Here is a 13,845-nt window from a genome sequence, read left to right as displayed (position 1 = left end):
GTGGTGACGTGTACTTAGCTCAGTGGTGACGTGTACTTAGCTCAGTGGTGACGTGTACTTAGCTCTGTGAAGACCTGTTTGTGTGCTCTTGAGTGGTGACCTGTACTTTGAGTGCTGACCTGACTTACTTCACAAATTCTGATACCTTCAGCCCTTTCTACTTCAATCTCTTGCTACCCTCTACCCCCGTACTATCCCCTGCCCCGCTGTTTTCTGTAACCTGCTGATCATCCCCCCTCCCTTCTGCCATCCAATTCCCTTGCTTCCTTCCCTACCCTGCAGCGCTGTATAGCCCTTGTGGCTTAGCGCTTCTTTTTGATTATAATAATAATAATCAACATCTTACCACAAGATGTCAGAAACATGGCTGGAACAAGTGTAGAAGCCTTCAAGAGGAAACTGGACAAGTATCTTGACCAGGTGCCAGATCAACTAGGCTGTGATGGATATGTGGGACAGCAGGCCTCCAGCAGCAACATCCTGGTTGACCAGGCAAGCACCAGACAAGCCTGGCCTATGGCCAGGCTCAGAGAGTAGATAAACTCTCGAAACTCTCAAAGGTATATCAAAGGTATACCTAGCAGTAAGTAAGTACCTGGGTATAAGCCAACTGTTGTTGGTTGCATCCTGGGGAAGAAGATTAAAGGACCACAATGGAAATCATTTAGACAGTCCCCATTATCATCTTCACTCTGTCAGACACTTCTGAGTCATAATAGGGTAGCCTTTTTCTAGTCCTAAGATACTGTATGGACACAACTGCAGCTATTTCCATTTAATCCTCATGTATTGTGAGGACTGTTTACTGTTGAATATGTTTGTATTGGTAACCTAGCCAGTATTATTGCATTTTTGCATTTTCATATTTTAAGTGCTGTATGAAAGATATTTGCTTCTTAGAGTGAAAGCAACATTTATAATTTAAAATAATTAACTTTTCAGCATGCACTTTGGGAATAAAATCTCGCTGGCATGCCCCATTTCGGCGTGAATTACGAAGGAGGCAGAAACGGAGAAGAAAGGGATTGCACATAAATTTAGACGCTCAGAATTTATTGAGTGGTAAGTAAACTATTCATGGAATTACACATTTGTAGTTACAGGGGTAGAACTATTTTGGTGGTGTCTTATAGATAATTGATCTTACCTGTTTATATTTTTTAAATGTTTAGTGATTGTAAGACATACTTCCTCCTATAATACATTTGAAAACTGGATTTAGTATGCATGCATACAATTCAGTATCTTGATCACTGCTGCAATTAAGCAAGGTAACCCTTCCCTGCAATAGCCCCTGCCCCCTTTCAAAGAAAAAACAACAGTAAGATTGTTTTAGAAATGTTTCCCTGCCTTCACCTCTTTCTCTTAGGCTCTTACTGATCCAACCCTCAAACTTCCTCAAGAGCTGTAACATAATACACAGGAATCACACTAGAAACAAGTTCTGTAATTCTGGTATTCATCATGTTCAAATGAATATTTTTAAGATGTGCAAGACACATGTGCAACACCTGGGTGTCTTTACTGTGGAGACATTTTGCCTACAAGTGGCTTTATTTATCCAGTACAGAGAACAATTCCAGAGACTGTAGAAGACATGAAGAGCTTGTTTGAGGTGATCAGTCCCTCATCCATGATAAATCTATTGGAGACAGTGGAAGACTGAGGTAGTAGTTGACTTCCACTATCTCCAGTAGGTTCATCAAGGTTGAGGGATTGATTACCTCAAACTTCTTCTTGTCTTCCACTGTCTCCAGTATCTTTCTCTACATTGAATGGTAAAGCCACTGGTTGGCAAAAATGTTTCCATAATGAAAATATCTAAGTGTTGCTCATATGTTTTATTCATCTGCTTGTCAGTTTTGTATACTATTAATATATAAAATGAATGTCAATAGAAACTCCATGCAAATAACTGGACCAAAATTTGGAATTGTGCTGTACTAGAAACTGTATAATATTAAGTTCAAAAGAAATCTAAAAAGACTATGCATAATTTTAGTTCTCAATTGTTCATTTCTGCAGTATGTGTTTAGGGGGATAAGTCTGTTGAGTATACCTGGTAAAGTGTATGGTAGAGTTATAATTGAAAGAATTAAGAGTAAGACGGAGAATAGGATAGCAGATGAACAAGGAGGCTTTAGGAAAGGTAGGGGGTGTGTGGACCAGGTGTTTACAGTGAAACATATAAGTGAACAGTACAGTGGACCCCCGCATAATGATGGCATCACATAGCGATTATTTCGCATACCGCTTACTTTAATTGCAAAAGTTTTGCCTCACATACCGCTTAAAAACCCGCTTACCGATTTTCGTCCGAGACGCGTCCAATGTGCGGCCTGAGCCACGCTCACATGTTCCGCGGGTGGCATTGTTTACCAGCCAGCCTCCGCGGTAACATCCAAGCATACAATCGGAATATTTCGTATTATTACAATGTTTTCGGTGCTTTTTCTGGAAAATAAGTGACCATGGGCCCCAAGAAAGCTTCTAGTGCCAACCCTACAGCAATAAGGGTGAGAATTACAATAGAGATGAAGAAAAAGATCATTGATAAGTATGAAAGTGGAGTGCATGTCTCCGAGCTGGCCAGGTTGTATAATAAACCCCAATCAACCATCGCTACTATTGGTGGTACAGCTGCTGCTGCTGCTGCACTGTCAGCTGCTGCTGCTGCTGCACTGTCAGCTGCTGCTGCTGCTGTAGCACCGTTGTTGGTGTGGCTTATTGAGAATACCAAGAAACAATTAACCCCAGAGGATTTGCCACCCAGGATAACCCAAAAAAGTCAGTGTCATCGAAGACTGTCTAACTTATTTCCATTGGGGTCCTTAATCTTGTCTCCCAGGATGCAACCCACACAAGTCGACTAACACCCAGGTGAACAGGGAAAAATGCCTGGAACTAGTGCTCATATTGGTGAATTGAGAGGCAGCAAAGGTTGGTTTGAGAGATTTAAGAATCGTAGTGGCATACACAGTGTGATAAGGCCTGTTCTGGAAGAAAATGCCAAACAGGACCTACAGTACTCAGGAGGAAAAGGCACTCCCAGGACACAGTGTCTCATCAGTCATTGCTGCATCTTCAATAAAGGTAAGTGTCATTTATTCTTCATTTAGTAGACTAGTACATGCACAATATATACTGTGCATGTACTACTCTACTATTGTGCATGTATCCTTCTCTTTGTGTGTGGGAAAATGTATATTTCATGTGGTAAAATTTTTTTTTTCATACTTTTGGGTGTCTTGCACGGATTAATTTTATTTCCATTATTTCTTATGGGGAAAATTCATTCACATAACGATTATTTCGCATAACAATTACCCCTCTTGCACGGATTAAAATCGTTAACCGGGGGTCCACTGTATTTAGATAAGGCTAAAGAGGTCTTTGTGGCATTTATGGATTTGGAAAAGGCGTATGACAGGGTGGATAGGGGGGCAATGTGGCAGATGTTGCAGGTGTATGGTGTAGGAGGTAGGTTACTGAAAGCAGTGAAGAGTTTTTACGAGGATAGTGAGGCTCAAGTTAGAGTATGTAGGAAAGAGGGAAATTATTTCCCAGTAAAAGTAGGCCTTAGACAAGGATGTGTGATGTCACCGTGGTTGTTTAATATATTTATAGATGGGGTTGTAAGAGAAGTAAATGCGAGGGTCTTGACAAGAGGCGTGGAGTTAAAAGATAAAGAATCACACACAAAGTGGGAGTTGTCACAGCTGCTCTTTGCTGATGACACTGTGCTCTTGGGAGATTCTGAAGAGAAGTTGCAGAGATAGGTGGATGAATTTGGTAGGGTGTGCAAAAGAAGAAAATTAAAGGTGAATACAGGAAAGAGTAAGGTTATGAGGATAAAAAGATTAGGTGATGAAAGATTGAATATCAGATTGGAGGGAGAGAGTATGGAGGAGGTGAACGTATTCAGATATTTGGGAGTGGACGTGTCAGCAGGTGGGTCTATGAAAGATGAGGTGAATCATAGAATTGATGAGGGAAAAAGAGTGAGTGGTGCACTTAGGAGTCTGTGGAGACAAAGAACTTTGTCCTTGGAGGCAAAGAGGGGAATGTATGAGAGTATAGTTTTACCAACGCTCTTATATGGGTGTGAAGCATGGGTGATGAATGTTGCAGCGAGGAGAAGGCTGGAGGCAGTGGAGATGTCATGTCTGAGGGCAATGTGTGGTGTGAATATAATGCAGAGAATTCGTAGTTTGGAAGTTAGGAGGAGGTGCGGGATTACCAAAACTGTTGTCCAGAGGGCTGAGGAAGGGTTGTTGAGGTGGTTCGGACATGTAGAGAGAATGGAGCGAAACAGAATGACTTCAAGAGTGTATCAGTCTGTAGTGGAAGGAAGGCGGGGTAGGGGTCGGCCTAGGAAGGGTTGGAGGGAGGGGGTAAAGGAGGTTTTGTGTGCGAGGGGCTTGGACTTCCAGCAGGCATGCGTGAGCGTGTTTGATAGGAGTGAATGGAGACAAATGGTTTTTAATACTTGACGTGCTGTTGGAGTGTGAGCAAAGTAACATTTATGAAGGGATTCAGGGAAACCGGCAGGCCGGACTTGAGTCCTGGAGATGGGAAGTACAGTGCCTGCACTCTGAAGGAGGGGTGTTAATGTTGCAGTTTAAAAACTGTAGTGTAAAGCACCCTTCTGGCAAGACAGTGATGGAGTGAATGATGGTGAAAGTTTTTCTTTTTCGGGCCACCCTGCCTTGGTGGGAATCGGCCAGTGTGATAATAATAATAAACAAAATTTATTATAATTATTGGCTGCCTTACACCTCTGGCACCTTATGTGTTTTTGGAATGGAAGCACAAAGAACAGATTGTTTGATAAGTTTTTTATTTTTTCAGAGCGTTAGTTGAGTATTTATCATCGGAGAAAATTACGTCTGAAATTGGGTTTGGCATTGGGCTCAAGGATCTCATTCTTTGCCAGGTGAGGGAAAATGAATGATTGTAGATTTTTGTCATACTTCATTATTGTCATCTCCCTTATATAAGAACGTCTTTAAAAACCTGAGGAAGTTAAAATAATAAAATTGCTGTGCAGCATATTTTTATTACATAAGCATCAGTAAATTGTTCATGAAACTAGATGTTCCTTCTCACTGCCAGTGAAAGTCTTTCAATTTGTGTTAATGTTATGAGTTTTTTGCCTTTACAAAATTCTCTCTCTCAGACAGTTGCCAATACAGTAGCAGCATTTTTGACTCATATCAGTTGTGCAGGTTGTAACTAAAACATGCCAGTGCTGTATCAATCTAAGCAGATTTATTTTTTATTCACCTTATTCTCAAATTGTGTTTTAGAAAATCCTGGAGGTGCACAAAGATTTACACACAATCTTCTGTAATTCTAGACTCCATTGCAATTCCCATTCTAAAAAAAATTAAAATTCAGAAATTGTTTCTACTCAGAGCTATATGAAACATTTTTTACTAAAGATTTAGAGATTGAAGTGTGACATTTTCAGCAGTGACCAATCAATACAGCAGCTTGTCATCTACTGGAGAGGAGCTGTCACACTTATGAGAGCTTTGAAACTAACTGCTGCGGTTTGTAGTTTACGTTTCCCCAGAATGCGACACTCACTTTCAAACAACATAAACCTCAACTTTATAATTCAAAGTAGATGAGCCTGAAGTTCTTTAAATATTTATTAATTGCTAAAAGTGATCTCTAAAGTAGGAGACTTCTGCAGCTTCCATCTGCATTTTCAATGAATTCCATTTCCAGATTTACTGTTCATTGGGCTTTTATTGAAGGTAATCATTGTGATCAGCAAAGGTTTGACTAATGCACAGATAACTCGCACATAGGAGAGAGGAGCTTACAACGACGTTTTGGTCCAACTTGGACCATTTACAAAGTCACACTAACAAAAAAGGAGAGGAGGAGGGAGTATATATAGGCCAGCACTTGAGGTTCCTAAACCTGTATTCCCTGGAACGCAGGAGGGAGAGATTCATGATTATATACACCTGGAAAATCCTAGAGGGACTAGTACCGAACTTGCACACGAAAATCACTCACTACGAAAGCAAAAGACTTGGCAGACGATGCACCATCCCCCCATTGAAATGCAGGGGTGTCACTAGCACGTTAAGAGACCATACAATAAGTGTCAGGGGCCCGAGACTGTTCAACTGCCTCCCAGCACACATAAGGGGGATTACCAACAGACCCCTGGCAGTCTTCAAGCTGGCACTGGACAAGCACCTAAAGTCAATTCCTGATCAGCCGGGCTGTGGCTCGTACGTTGGTTTGTGTGCAGCCAGCAGTAACAGCCTGGTTGATCAGGCTCTGATCCACCAGGAGGCCTGGTCACAGACCGGGCCGCAGGGGCATTGACCCCCGGAACTCTCTCCAGGTATTCCAGGTATACCAGCAGACAGGGACGGGACAAGGGAGGTAGTAGGAAATGAAGAAAAGTTGTGGTAGAGGTGGTAGTGGTGGTAGTAGTAGTAGTAGTAGTAGTAGTAGTAGTAGTAGAGTCAGTCAAAGACTAAGAAAGAGAAGCACAGCAAGGGAGCTAGGGGCCCACAAAGGGTAGGAGCAAGAACACAGAGGAGGGGGGAATATTAATGGACCAAATACCCAAGGCAGAAGAAAGAAAACTCAAAGGAGAAAGAGGAAAGGGGAAGAGATAAGGGGGAAAAAAGCATTAGGTTAAGTCACGTGTGTTCTGAAGTTTGGAGGATTTTACAGTGTAATGGGAAAGGAAGGCATCTACAGAGACAAAGCCAGAACTAAGATTCATACAAGGAAAGTTGTGTATAAGGGAGGATTCAACCAAATGGCCACTGTGAAAGTAAGACATAGGGTAGACAGTTTTAGCAGAAGACCAGTCAGTAGGATGACTGTGATCTCAGACATGACAGAAAAGAGGTTTGACCAAACTTTTTTTAACCCTTAAACTGTCCAAATGTAGATCTACGTTGAGGTGCATAGCGCTCCGATCGTAGATCTACATTTTTTTTACATAAGAAAGCATGTAAAATTGGACTTAGATCTACTTCCAGAGTGCTACGCACATCAACGTAGATCTATGTTTGGACAGTTTAAGGGTTAAGTCTGCATTTCAAACTTTAAAATTTTTGTGAAATACATGAAACCACACTTTCTTTACAGTATTTATGCCAACTGTTTATATCCTTGAAAAGAATATTAAAGCCAGTTATTAATTCAATTTGCTATCACATTTCTTGGCAGGAGTACCCTCCCTCATCCCTAACAGCAGCAAAGAGTTTTCAAGCAGTGGTGGGGACATTAAATGCTTCAGCAGGACTTGGTCGCTGCCAGGTCTTTGTTCGAGACTTCGTTGTCACTCAGATAGTAGGAAAGGATCCCAGCGAGATATGGCAGGTTAGTAATTTTCAGTCATTGTCCTTCAAGCATGATACATCATGTGCTATGCTATAAAGGCAGTTCATAAATTTTACAAAACTGATATGCACAGATTCAGTGGTTACCATACTATAATATAGTACTTCATTTTTTAATAATCTTGCCAATAATTTAGAGAAAAGGTTGAGAGTGTTATTAACCACTCTAGTTACCAGACAATGTCTCTGAAAGTCATAAGTGTATCAGTGCTGTTGGTTTATTTTAAATATGAAATTTTACTCTGTTTTGAAAATGTTTATATTTGCTTCAGAAGTTTACTGATTCTCTTCATTACACATGTACATTTGTACAATCTAATCCCCAATATGCTGACAGGATAATCTTCTCCACAGGGCTAACAATAACAAAGAATGAATTTTTTTTTTTTTCAAAAACAAAATGTTCTGTTTAGTATGAAAGTTATTGGCTATAAACCGGAGCAGGTATTTAATGTTGATGAGACAGGTTTGCTCTGGAAGAACATGCCATTTAGAACACTCGGTAAGCAAGAGAAAAATGCTCCTGGATTCAAGACTGTAAAAGACTGTTTTAGTCTGTTTCTTTGTGGTAATGCATCAGGTGACTTTAAATGTGAGCCCATGCTTGTTTATTGCTCCAAGAATTTCTGTGCTTTACAAGATAAAGACAAAAGCATGTTGCTTGTTACTTGGAAGTCCAATGCCCTAGAATGGGTGACTGAGGCCTTTTTCATGGAATGGTTCACCATCACTTTATTCCTGAAGTGAAGATGTACCTGTCACTTCAAAATCTTGCATTCAGGGTTCTTCTCATTCTTGATAATTGTTGTAGTCATCTCCATGGGGAAGTGGAACAGAATTCTTCCTCCATAAGCCATGTGTGTCATAAGAGGCGACTAAAATGCCGGGAGCAAGGGGCTGGTAACCCTTTCTCCTGTATATATTGCTAAGTGTAAAAGGAGAAACTTTCGTTTTTCCTTCTGGGCCACCCTGCCTCGGTGGGATACGGCTGGTGCATAGAAAGAAATAAAGATCTTGAACTCCTGGAGGATGTGGAGCCTGGTGTCAAGATTGCCTTTTTTTTACCTCCAAATATGACATCCTTGATACAACCACTGGATTGAGGAGTTATCAAACCATGTAAGTGCCACTGCACACACATTGTGGTGCAGAAGCTAATTGCAGCAATTGAAGAAATGAACAGTGGAGTGCCAGAGTTATGGCACAAATTTAAAATTGCAGAAACAGTCCCCTGTGTCAAAAAAGTAGTACTGTAGGATCATATACCAAAATTAGCAAAAAATGCTGATTGAAGAAAAATATTGCCTAGTGTAGTGAATGATTTTACAGGTTTTCCATCAGTAGAAAATCAAGTTCAGGAAATTTTTGATCTGGCAAGAAGAGTACCAGGTGAGGGATTTAAATATATATAGCCAGATGACATCAATGAACTCCTAGAAGGTGGTGATGAGGAACCAATTGCAGAGGAAATATTACAGGAATTAAATTCTCAGATGGAGAGAAATTATGAGATGAAGAACCTGAGCCTGAATGACCAATGTTGACTGCAGGAGATACCTGAGTTGCTGCACACTATTTGCAAAGCTGCATACTTGAAAATGACCATGACTCATCTTGAAGCATTGCTATAAAGTAACTTATTGTCTAATGTATGAAACACTGCAGTGTAAAACAAACCAGCAGCATATGGCAGAATACCTGAGGACTTGACTGCAGCAACCAACTGATGAAACTGATCAGCATCACAAGATCTCCCAACCTTCAACATCACATAATCAGCCATCAACCTTGACCTAGTAGGACCACAGCCACCTTCTCCACTCAGTTCAAGATGTTAAGCATCACCAACTTGGACAGTAGCATGAGAGCATATGGATACACAAAAGGCCTAGGAACTAGGCCCCAAAAGGGTATACAGAAGTACATCTGGATTTATATGTACACTTCACTTATCTTTTGCAAAGAAATTTGTTTGATATGTCTGGTACATATATATTATTAATGAAAAGAAGTTATCTTGACATATCACAGGTTATTATACTGTCCTCTGTATTCATCAATAGCTGGGCAATTAAGCACGTGTTCAAGATAGGGCTGGCCATATACTTTGCATTTGGTTTGATCATCATGTGTTTGTCTGCCAGACGGCCAGAAGTACTTGTAACCTAGCCTAACCCTGGTTACTATATCAGTCAGTCTGTTCACATTGCAAGTAACAAATACTATACAATATTAATGTAACCATTTTTATAGTTACTAGAATTCAGGTATTTCACAGACGATCCTCATTAATAAAATTAATTAGAAAATTTTTTTTTTGAAAGAATTGTGATAGTAAAAATTTTTTTTGAGTTTTTCAGAGGGGGTGAGAGGCACAACCTTATTTTTCCCATTTGTTTTTACTGCATAACTCATGTAAATCATTGGTAGTGCAGGTTTCAGGAACATAACCTGTACAATTTATGAATGCCACTGCAATAATAATAATAATAATAAAATTTCACACTTTCAAATTTTTTTTGTTTTTTTTTTTTTTCAACAAGTTGGTTGTCTCCCACCGAGGCAGGGTGACCCAAAAAAAGAAAGAAAATCCCCAAAAAGAAAATACTTTCATCATCATTCAACACTTTCACCACACTCACACATTATCACTGCTTTTGCAGAGGTGCTCAGAATACAACACTAGAAGCATACACATATAAAGATACACAACATATCCCTCCAAACTGCCAATATCCCAAACCCCTCCTTTAAAGTGCAGGCATTGTACTTCCCATTTCCAGGACTCAAGTCCAACTATAAGAAAATAACCGGTTTCCCTGAATCCCTTCACTAAATATTACCCTGCTCACACTCCAACAGATCGTCAGGTCCCAAGTATCATTCGTCTCCATTCACTCCTATCTAACACGCTCATGCACGCTTGCTGGAAGTCCAAGCCCCTCGCCCACAAAACCTCCTTTACCCCCTCTTTCCAACCCTTTCGAGGACGACCCCTACCCCTCTTTCCTTCCCCTATAGATTTATATGCTTTCCATGTCATTCTACTTTGATCCATTCTCTCTAAATGACCAAACCACCTCAACAACCCCTCTTCTGCCCTCTGACTAATGCTTTTATTAACTCCACACCTTCTCCTAATTTCCACACTCCAAATTTTCTGCATAATATTTACACCACACATTGCAAACTTCTTTTCATTAATTTTACAATATAAAGAGAGCATTCATTCTGTCTTACAAGTATCAATGATGCAAAATTCAGCATACTATACTGAAAAAATATTTACCTTTTGATTTCAGATTGAACAGCCACTGGAGCTGCTTAAGGATATTCTGGCTCGAAGTGGCTATGCAGAGCCTGAATCAAGACTAATGCTTCAATCTGGAAAAAACACTATTCAAGCAGTGTATCAAGTTGGGGTCTATTCTAACAAGACCTTTTTGGGCTCAGGTGAGAATAGAACTTCAGTCATTCTGTTTCATGTTTCTTTCAACATCAATCTCCTTTTAAGCTTAGCAAAGTAGAGACAGTGCACCAAGGCTTGAAGAATCTAATGATAAGACACCAATCCTCAAGTGATCTAGAAACAGAAGAATTTCATAATTTAGTCCAGCAAGGGTTGGAGGAAGGGTTTGATGGTTTTAAGTGGTAGAGGAATAAGCATCAAGCAGTGTAGTGGCTTTTGGGATTTGACTTGCTGTTAGAGTGTAAGCAAAGCAGCTGATGAAGGGATTTAGGGAAAAACCCAGTTTGAGAAAGAAGCAAGAAAAGGTAATATGATGAGACTGAAATTAAAATGTGGAAAAGTAGAGAGACTAAGAAACTCTGAGGGAAAGTGAATCAAAAAATTTTGATCTGGCAAGAAGAGTGCTAGGTGAAGGATTTAAAGATACATAGCCAGATGACATCAGTGAACTCCTAGAAGGTGATGATGAGGAACCAGTTGCATAACTGTTAATGAAAGGTTAATAAGGTTACTTATTTAGCAGTTGCAAGCACAAAAAAGAATGGATTATTATGAAATGTATGAACCCGTGGGGTGATGGTCATGTGCTGGTAAACAATGGCACATTGTGAATGGTGCGGGAGATTGGCTTTGTGTGCGCGGTGACGGGCGGACAGGTACCGGACGGTCGCCTAATCACAAGTCCAATCACGAACCATGAGGCTAAATTTTGCCAAAAAATCTTGCTGAAAGTTGGATTTCACCAAAGTGGATGCCAGCGAAACTCGGGGGTCCACTGTATATATGTTGCTTTTCAGTTACTTACGTACCTGTGAAAAAAAAAAAGTGGAGAATTAGCACTTTTTTTTACTGATGGGGAGCACTTCATGGCTTCTTATAGGCTTTGCCGACATCACTATTTTTTGTGCTTTGGGGGCCATTGTTAAGTAAAATTAAGGCTTATTTTAGGGTAATGGTAAGCAGTGGATAACTAAAACCGTGGAAACTGAATCCGCAGATATGGGAGTCCTACTGTACTGCTTTTGTGTGTGCTTCCATTGTATTAGTACATATTTTGTATCATTTCTCTCTATATTGTATATTATTGGATTTTATTCTCTTTCAGGTTTTAGTGCTTAGTTATGATTATAATAATAATAATATTGTCTTTCAGGTTATGGTGAGACTATAGAAACAGCTGTGGAACAAGCAGCTCATGATGCTTTGAGAAGACTTTTCCACATAACAGAGACCAGGGACCCTCTACCATTTGGCAAAGATGCTGATAACATTGCACTTAAAGAAACAAATGTGTATATAAATGAGTGGATAATTAATAAAACACAAAACATTATAAATTGCTAGTATAAAATCAGTTAATATTTTTGTGTATGCTACACGCATTTTGAATTTTCATTTTATATAACAATAGATAAACTACCATAAATTTAATGTTGATGCACTGTTGTAATTTTCCGTCTCACTATTTTTCAGGTCATCATTAATCATGAACATTGTAAAGCGTGCAGCAAAACAGTAATTTGATAAAGAATACAATAGTACCTCGAGTTACAAACTTAATTTGTTCCAGAAGGCTGTTCGAGTGCCGATACCCAACAAATTTGTTCCCATAAGGAATGATGTAAATTAGATTAGTCTGATTCAGACCCATAAAAATACGCTTACAAAAATACACTTACATAATTGTTGGAGTTGGGAGCTATTCGAAACTCGAGGTACCACTGTAAGGCCATAGTTCTTGAAGATAGTTTGTATTAATATTGTATTCATTATAGTAGTAGTCACTAAGCATATTATATGAACATTTTATGAAGTTAGATGTACAGTCATAGGCAAAAAATTCTTCATGCCTGAAGCTGAACTACTGGAATGAATCTACAGGTTACTGGAGCCTGCTTAAGGCTCAGCACAACTTCAAGTAGGCATGTATTGGGACTTTCGACTGTAACTGTTCAGTACTACAAAGTTGATAAAAAATGAAAATATTTAATATACAGTTAAATATTACAGACTACAAGTAATTTATTTGTTTTTATGTAATATAATGTATGAGTAAATTATTATCATGCTTGTTTACATTGTCTCTCCATGAGACTGTTTACATTGTCTCTCCTTGAGACTGTTTACATTGTCTCTCCATGAGACTGTTTACATTGTCTCTCCTTGAGACTGTTTACATTGTCTCTCCTTGAGACTGTTTACATTGTCTCTCCTTGAGACTGTTTACATTGTCTCTCCATGAGACTGTTTACATTGTCTCTCCTTGAGACTGTTTACATTGTCTCTCCTTGAGACTGTTTACATTGTCTCTCCTTGAGACTGTTTACATTGTCTCTCCTTGACATTGTCTCTCCTTGAGACTGTTTACATTGTCTCTCCTTGAGACTGTTTACATTGTCTCTCCTTGAGACTGTTTACATTGTCTCTCCTTGAGACTGTTTACATTGTCTCTCCTTGAGACTGTTTACATTGTCTCTCCTTGAGACTGTTTACATTGTCTCTCCTTGAGACTGTTTACATTGTCTCTCCTTGAGACTGTTTACATTGTCTCTCCTTGAGACTGTTTACATTGTCTCTCCTTGAGACTGTTTACATTGTCTCTCCTTGAGACTGTTTACATTGTCTCTCCTTGAGACTGTTTACATTGTCTCTCCTTGAGACTGTTTACATTGTCTCTCCTTGAGACTGTTTACATTGTCTCTCCTTGAGACTGTTTACATTGTCTCTCCTTGAGACTGTTTACATTGTCTCTCCTTGAGACTGTTTACATTGTCTCTCCTTGAGACTGTTTACATTGTCTCTCCTTGAGACTGTTTACATTGTCTCTCCTTGAGACTGACTCCATTGTCTCTCCTTGAGACTGTTTACATTGTCTCTCCTTGAGACTGTTTACATTGTCTCTCCTTGAGACTGTTTACATTGTCTCTCCTTGAGACTGTTTACATTGTCTCTCCTTGAGACTGTTTACATTGTCTCTCCTTGAGACTGTTT

The 13,845-nt window shown here is 39.6% G+C and overlaps 1 protein-coding gene across 1 annotated transcript; it reads left to right on the top strand.

Annotated features, from left to right (window-relative positions):
- Positions 1-363: 363 nt before the first annotated feature.
- LOC128705822 (large ribosomal subunit protein mL44) lies at positions 364-12,920 on the top strand. The gene is made up of 5 exons (XM_070080434.1): positions 364-407; positions 4,852-4,936; positions 7,213-7,365; positions 10,688-10,838; positions 12,008-12,920. The coding sequence occupies exons 1-5, from the start codon at positions 364-366 to the stop codon at positions 12,196-12,198; spliced, it is 624 nt and encodes a 207-aa protein (XP_069936535.1). The 3' UTR covers positions 12,199-12,920.
- Positions 12,921-13,845: the final 925 nt, after the last annotated feature.

Source organism: Cherax quadricarinatus, unplaced genomic scaffold (assembly GCF_038502225.1).
Source record: "Cherax quadricarinatus isolate ZL_2023a unplaced genomic scaffold, ASM3850222v1 Contig442, whole genome shotgun sequence".
NCBI classification, from domain to species: domain Eukaryota; kingdom Metazoa; phylum Arthropoda; class Malacostraca; order Decapoda; family Parastacidae; genus Cherax; species Cherax quadricarinatus.
The sequence above is the reverse complement of the archived record's forward strand: the minus strand, read 5'-3'. Positions and strand labels throughout refer to the sequence as shown.